Source organism: Echinops telfairi, unplaced genomic scaffold (genome assembly GCF_000313985.2).
Source record: "Echinops telfairi isolate 266 unplaced genomic scaffold, ASM31398v2 ScPeMD7_10;HRSCAF=50, whole genome shotgun sequence".
Classification (NCBI taxonomy): domain Eukaryota; kingdom Metazoa; phylum Chordata; class Mammalia; order Afrosoricida; family Tenrecidae; genus Echinops; species Echinops telfairi.
Window position 1 is genome coordinate 3,737,575 of NW_022103907.1, and position 7,736 is coordinate 3,745,310.

Genomic DNA, 7,736 nt, shown 5'->3' on the forward strand with positions numbered 1-7,736 from the left:
TAAAATGTTACATTTGGGGAATTCCATTATTGTTGCAAAACTTTGCTACTTATATATTGAAGGTTATAACCCCACAGACATGCACATATGTACATGTATGTGTATTTTCTCTCTCCAAGTGGAGGAAAGCAGAGGGCAGTTTGGTTTCTTATTGACAGGAGTAAGAAGCTCTCATATATGAAGGCAATTTATAGTGCTGTCTGATGGCACAAACAGTTAAGTACTTGCCTGCTAACCAGAAGGCTGGCGGGTCAAGCCCACGCACAGGCACTAGGAAGACACAGTTCTTTCTGACACACGAGCGTTCCCAGGAGCTACCATCAACTCACTGTCAACTGGCTTGGGGGTCCTCTTGTTTGTTTTGGGTATTTCATTGATAAGCAGGAAGAACCACTTAACGGTGAATGGCTGGAACATAAGAGCCGAATTGAAGATGAGGTGTGTAAAGTGGTGTAGGATGCCTAAGTAGAGAGATAGTTGGCGATATGTGCACAAAAGAGATTTGTCAAGGTTGTTAAAAAAAGTGATGTTGATGGAGACCATAACTGTGGTTGAGGAGAGGCGGGTGTGGGCAGAAGGTGGAAGCAAGGATATGGATGGCAGTTGTTCTGAAAGGAAAGGAAATATGGACTCCACTTTGAATCACGCACGGAGGGCCATTGCCATGGCAAGTGGTAGAGGGTAGCAAGGAAGAGCCATTGTGAGCGGAAGTCAGGGAAGCGGAGCTGGAGTGGCGGGACAGCTGGAGCGAGGAGAGGAGGCTGACTGGGGTTGGTGGGCGTAAGGGAATGGGGCTCTGAGGTTTGGGGGTCGAGGCGGCAATAAAGTGTGAAACTAGCTTGTAGAGTCCAGGGGGATTTTTCTCTGTTATTGATCAAGATAGTACTGACTAGTGACAAAGAAAAGGCTGCTTGATTTGTAATGCAAGTGAGTTAACAGGGAAGACCATCTAAGAAGAATCTTGCTCAGTGAAACTGGAGAACCCCCCATCCCCTTCCCGGGTGCAACTTCTGGTTCCAGCACGTCAGCCCTTGCTCAGTGAATGACCGACTGACCGCATTACCCTGGGCAGCTATTAGAAAGCTTTTTCCCCAGTGGCTCCTCCCTCTACACCCACATCCCCTTGGAGCCACACAGGTCCCCGCTAACCCTCAGAGGTGCCCCAGAACAACCCCTCAGCTTCCTCCCAGGAGCCTTGCCCTCAGCCGCCCTATGCAGCAGGCCTTCTAGCTTTGAGTTGAAGCCATGGTGATGAAGGTACTGTTTTTATTTAATGTATATAACTTAGTTGTTATTAAACGCTGATTCTTTTACTGAGACGGAAGCATTGGAGCTTCTCTTTAATATGATCACCATTGGGGGAAAATGTAACCGAAGTGAAATGCCCAGATCCGAAATGTACAGTGAAATGATTTTGATGAAGGTAGACACTATTCAATCCAAGCTCTAATCAATGTGTCACTCAGAAGGTATCCTCATTCTGCCTTCTGATCAATCCCATCTCCCTCAGAAGACGACCCTTCTGATTTTTGTCCACATGTGTGCTGTGACGAATTAAAACTCATGCTCCCTGCCATTGAGTCGATTTCCACTCACAGAAACCCTTATGGGTTTTGCAAGACTGTAACTCTTTCCAGGAGTAGAAAGCTTCCTCTTTCTTCTGCAGAGTGGCTGGTGGTTTTCAACTGCTGAACTTGTGGTTAACAACCCATCAAAGTCCACATCAAAAGTCTCTCATTAAAGACAACACGATATGGAAGAAAACAGTATTCACAGGCTGGGCATCAACAAGCTGTGTTCACCATGGGCAACATACTTAGCTTGTCTGGGTCTTCACAGGCAAGGTTTGATGAACTAATGCCCACAGCCCCTTCCAGATGGAACACTCCTCTTACGGGGGAACCTTCCCTCTCACTCCCCTAAGCCTCAGGCATGAGGACATCTGCTGCCCCCAGCCCAGTTGGCCATGATATCATGCCAGTTTCACCAGCCATCTCTTCCTTTGGCTCCCACCTCCCCTTCATTTCTTGCTGCAGCATTGCAGTAGCAAGCCCTCCTTGTTCCTGTGGGACAGGAGTCTCCCAGGGGGAGCTTTCTTACTTCTGTTTGGATTGCTGTCCATCACACCCAAAGTGCAGCCACCCGGACCCCCACGCTCACCCCCGTCAGTGGAGGCGCTCGAGTTCAGTAATAAAGGAGGAAGATCAGAGGAGCTTGCCGTCTAGGATGGAAGGCGGACAGTCTGCTTCATATTGCTCACAAGGCTCTGACGGGACAGGAGGTTGCCTGAGCCGGGAGCTGATTCCATGGCCCCTCACCCCAGCAGCTCTGCCTGTCTCTGGTCCTCTTCAGACCATCCTTTGCCACTTTCCACAGTGCTGGGGCTTAGATGCTGCCAGTTCAGGTCCTGCCCATGGCGGCCACATGTGTGCTGCCAGAACTGCCCTTTCACCAGCAGTTGATCTGGGCTGTCTTTTGAGGCGTCTCCGGATGAGTTCAATGCCCCCAGTCTGTCAGCTAATTGTTGTGGACAGGAGTCCCCATTTGCACCACCGAAGGAGCCCGTTGTGGAAGAGCCCTGGCTCACATGAAACATTCTACTCTGTAGGTTTAAACTCCCTACTGCTGCTCCACCTGCAAGGTGAGCCTCTAGCTGCAGAATAGAGAGCGAGTGTTCTGAATGCTCTGAACTAGGACAGCATGAAGCCCTTCACCATTCCCCCTCCAGGCTCCTTTGAGGGACCTGTCCCCACAGTGCCTGGACAGCTGTGGGCACCTCCTCCTGGTCCCTCCCAACCCCCACATGCCTTACTTGGGGCACATCTCCCGGTTATGTTGTGAGCACTTTGCAGCTCCAGAATCTGGCTTATGACTAGAGGGAAGAGACACTTAGTCCCAAAGCAATTCCTCCTGAGGCTACTGAAGACGGTGGTGTACCAGGCCCGGGTCCCACGCAGACGTCAGGTGTAGAAATCTTAAAAATTGGTACGCGTTTCTGACCATTTATCCAATCTGACTCTCAGTTTGTGTTCCTTCTCAAAATGGTCACCCCTGTTGGTGTGAGTGGGCTAGTCCAGTGCTCTCTCATTGGGGAAAACACTGGCCGGGTATGCTTAGCCACAGAGCTTTAGAATAGCAGGTCACCGTTTCAAGCAAAGAGAGTTTCTTTCAAAAGGTCTTCGTGGCCCTCAGGAAGCATCATAAAAGGGGGAAAGGATGGTTCATTTGGCCCATGTGCCCAGACAGGCCGCGTTCATGGACTTGTTTGCCCACCGGGCTCCCTCTGCTCTGGTGTCTGTGCCTGGACCGCGGCTTGCAGGGTGCGAGGCAGCAGCATCATCTCTGTGCTTTATCTCGCTCACACTTAGGTCAGAACCTGGACGCTGTGCACGACATCACCGTGGCGTACCCCCACAACATTCCCCAGACGGAGAGGCACCTGCTCAACGGCAGCTTTCCCCAGGAGATCCACTTCCACGTCCACCGCTACCCCATCGATGCCCTCCCCCGCTCCAAGGAGGAGCTGCAGCTCTGGTGCCACAAGCGCTGGGAGGAGAAGGAGGAGCGGCTGCGCGCCTTCTACCAGGGAGACAAGAACTTCGACTTCACTGGACAGAGTGCAATCCCCCCCTGCAAGTCTGAGCTCAGGGTCCTGGTGACCAAACTACTGTCCATCCTCTACTGGACCCTGTTCAGTCCTGCCATGTGCCTGCTCATCTACCTGTACAGTCCTGTCCGGTGGTATTTTGTCTTCACCATTGTCATCCTCATGCTGCAAGAGAGACTATTTGGTGGGCTGGAGATGATTGAACTTGCATGTTACCGTTCTCTACATAAGCAGGCACATTTGGAATCAAAGAAGAGTAAGTGAGGCTAGAAGGTTCACCGCTTAAAAAAGCCTAAGGGATGTTTTAGAAATGTTCTAAGCCTTTGTAAACAGAAATGTGTTTTGTTGTTTTCTGCATGATGATGTCAAATATTTCTTACTACCTTCGTCATTTGCTAAGATATTTTGCGGGGGGCGGGAATCTTGCTGCACAGGTGACTTCTTTTTTAAATCTCTGAATGTAATTCCGATTCTGCTTAGCAGGGAGCTGATCGCTGTGAACACACTGGGGCTCCAGGAGAAAACAATCATCCAATGTACACACATGTGTCACTTAAAGGCCCAACCTGACCGCTTAGCAAGCTCCCTAGTCGGAAAGGCAGATCTGGCCCCCATGAACATAGGCCCAGATCACCTCCCTAAGGGGAGTGCCCTCCCTCTCTCCTGGCACCCACCTCACCAGGTGCCTGGACACCCTCACTTGGCACTGCCCTCACTCCTTTCTATGCCAGCCAAACCCGTCCCATGCCACCTGGCATCCAGAACTCGGGATCCCTGACCTTAAGTGGATCAAGCATTTGGAGAGGAGGCCCGTCGTGTCATGGCTCAGAAACCCTTGGCCTCGAGCTATGTGCTGGACGAGGTGGCAGACGGTCGCCTGCGTCTTTCCCACGAGGGAAGCACAGTCAGGCGTGTCTCTGGAGCAGCCACGGCCCTCTGCTGGGAGCCCTCAGCTGGAGAGCTGCAAGATGGGAATAAACAGGATTGGACTCGACACCCTGCTCACCGAGCCTGCTTACCTCTGCGTTCCCTGGGCAGGTGTCAGCTTTTCTGCATTCAAAATGGTGTACGCAAAGTCACATCCTTTCTCAAAGGAAAGCTTTGGAGACCCTTCTGTCTTGATAGTCAGAAGCTGTCTTTTGAAGTTGTGCACCTTTTAAAATATTTCTTTAAAACCTCTCCAAAAGCAAGGGTCTGATGGCTGCGTGTGCATGGGCATCTCACGTCTGCCGTGAAAACGGCAGTAGACCTGCTTGCAGACAGGGCAGGAATGGTTTCAGCTCCGTAGCCTTGACACTTTGTACTCTTCAAACCAAACTGATAGGACAGAAACGAATCCTTTTTCATTTGTGTGTGCAAACCAAACTGATAGGACAGAAACGAATCCTTTTTCATTTGTGTGTGTGTGTGTGTGTGTGTGTGTGTGTCTGTTTTTTAATCCCAGGCTCCCTGTGTCATTGTTAATATTGACCCAAATGTTCCCATTATTTCAAGTCCACGGACAATCTTGAGAACCAAGAGCCCCAGCCTGTCTGAGGCACAGAGCATGTCCTAGTGGTTGCCATGTCCTGAAAGCGGGCACTGCTGTGTACCTCAGTCATGGGCATGCTTGGTCCGAGCAGCAGGAATGTGAGCCAAGAGTCGTTTGCGGTTAGCAAGCATGTCAGCCTCCTCTCTGCAGTGAACCAGCCTCCAAAGCCAGCTACTCCCAGCTCCGTGCGCTCTTTGGCACGAATGCCTTCCCGTTCAGTGCACCTCTTACTCGCCTGATGGTGGCTCTCCCAACACCTGAACCGAGTGCTGTCCGTGAGACGAACTCACAAGAGCTGATTCTTTGAGAAAGTATGGGTTGCTTCATCCTTGTTATGGGAAGGGTACCTCACCCACCTCTATTGAATGCCCCTCACACGCGGTTTTGGGGCTCCTGGCTGTTCCTAATTAGTTATTAGGCGCATCTGCTCCAAACCCAGCTGTTTAACGTCATGGTTTTTAAAGCTGTTCCTCCTCTTTTTCTTTGTTTGGCCCTCATGTTTGTTTGGGGCTTTTCTTTTATCCTCCCTTAATAAAAGAGGTTTCTAATTCAGGTTTCTCCACGACTTCCTTTGGCTATTCCTGGAAAGACAGGAAGTTAGGGTCGCATTTGTCCTGGGTGAGAGAGAGAGGCTACAGTGCCTTTTACCCCAGAGGTCTTGAGAACGCAGCCAGCGCACCCCAGCTGTTCACTAGTCTCTCCACGCCCCTGCCTCACCCGGCCCCTCATTCCAGATGTGGTGTGCACCAACTGAGTGCCAGCCAGCACTCCCTGAAGCCTGGTGAGGGGGTTTCTTTGTTACTGTAATTCAAAACACAGGCACTCTGGGTAAACTATGTGGGATTCATAACAGTAAAGCCTAGAGCTGGGCACCAGTGACCATCGTACTGGCTTTAAGCATTAGAAACGATGAAGTCACACAGATAAGTCCCACTGGGGGTCAGGGGGTGGTTACTTGGCCTTTTGCTGCCAAGTCTCCTTTGAAATTAAACCTGTTCGCATCTCTCGCCCCTTGTCTTTCCATGAAACCCCTCTCCTGGGTAAATAACTAATGTCCAAAAGAAATAGGTGGTCGATGATTTGGGCCTGAGAGATGGCTGTTTGAAATCAATGACTGAATGTCACATCTGGCCGACAGTGGCTTTTCATCATGGTCACCCTCAGGAATTACCTGTACCTGCCCTGCCCATCCCTCCAGATCCAAAGCCCCTCCCTTCTCACCCAACTATTACTGGGCCCCCTGTCCCTGCTCAGCTTTTCTTTCTGTCTTTTGAAGGCAAACTCGATGGATTTTGACATTTGTATCACACCATCGGTCCATTTTTAAGTCTTTCATTACCGTCCTGTAAATTTTCCAGGGAAAGCCAGTGCTGTTCATATAGGACATGGCCCGTGACACATGAACATACTAGACAGGGGCCAACGCGTTCTTTAGCCAGACATCTCTCTGATGATACAAGCCCAACTCGTTTCAAACTTCATTAGCAGAACGCGCTAATGGACCAACGACAACATCAACCTTAGACGGGGCTCCGAATGAAACCCTTCCGTGTTTTGTGTGCTATTGAAATGCAGATTGAAAGGGAAAAAGCCGTTTCCATACTAGTCATTGAGATTATTCATTTCAAGGGCACCATTCAGAGAGCTTGTCACAGAAACCCCAGCGGAAACTGAGTTCTACGGAAAGGGAGATCATTTCCTCCGACTTCGAACCCTGACCCCACCACTCTACCATGTGTCCCTACCAATCCAGACTAAGGAGTGAGGTCGCGGACGCCAAACTGTTTACAATTCTGTGTATAAAACACGTGCTTCCAGTGCCTTAGATACGGGCCCTTTCTTCTCTGGTCCTAAGAACCCTGCCATGTGTCTCTTAGGGAAAAGGCTTTCTCTGTGCCTCACTGAGAGGAGAATGGTTTGACTCTGGTCCCTGTCCCCGGCAGACACCGCTTGGTGGTAACACCTGGAGGTGTGTGCAGGCTGGAGGTGGTGGCCTTGTACCTGGGATTTCCTTGTAGGCAGAAAAGTGGCTTTGCCCCGCGATGAGCTTCAGATGAGATACGGCCCCTCCCGTCGTTTTGTACCTCCCGCGGTTTTTTATTTCCTAAGAAGATCTTGGTTGGGGTGCATCATTTTTTTTACAAAAGAACATAATGTGTAAACATAATAACCAAGTTTTAAAAAAGGACTCACAGGATGGCCTTAGTTTTCAGCACCCCGCGGGCTGTGTGCGTGTCGTGCTGTCTGTAACGTACCCCCCAGAATAAAACAGCACATTCAGTAGGGTCCTTGCGTGCGTGTCGTTTCTGTTTCTGCAGCCAGTGGGTTTCCCATGGGACAGCTGATGATGCATGGATTTCAGCGGCCGAGTGTTTCGAGCTGAGCGGCTCCCGGCAAGGTTGGCTGTACAAAACCACCACTTGCTCTGAGGGAGAGAGATGGGCCTTTCCGCTCCTGTCAAGAGCTGTCTCGGAAGCCCACAGGGGCAGGTCCACCCTGTCCTGTAGAGCCGCTAGGAATCGACGTGGACTGAATGACTGAGTTTGGGGTTTGGAGCTGGTAGGACTCACGTTCACAAATGGGGCAGGCCCTGGGGGC

At 50.6% G+C, this 7,736-nt stretch overlaps 1 protein-coding gene across 2 annotated transcripts in view; it reads left to right on the top strand.

Moving 5' to 3' along the window:
* LCLAT1 (lysocardiolipin acyltransferase 1) overlaps positions 1–7,423 on the top strand; it is a 233,401-nt gene extending 225,978 nt beyond the window's left edge. For both annotated transcript variants that reach the window (XM_004711102.2, XM_045287036.1), the window contains exon 6: positions 3,369–7,423. In XM_004711102.2, coding sequence (XP_004711159.1) covers positions 3,369–3,871 — 503 coding nt within the window. In that variant the 3' untranslated portion in view covers positions 3,872–7,423. The remainder of the gene's footprint in view (positions 1–3,368) is intronic.
* The last annotated feature ends 313 nt before the right edge of the window (positions 7,424–7,736 follow it).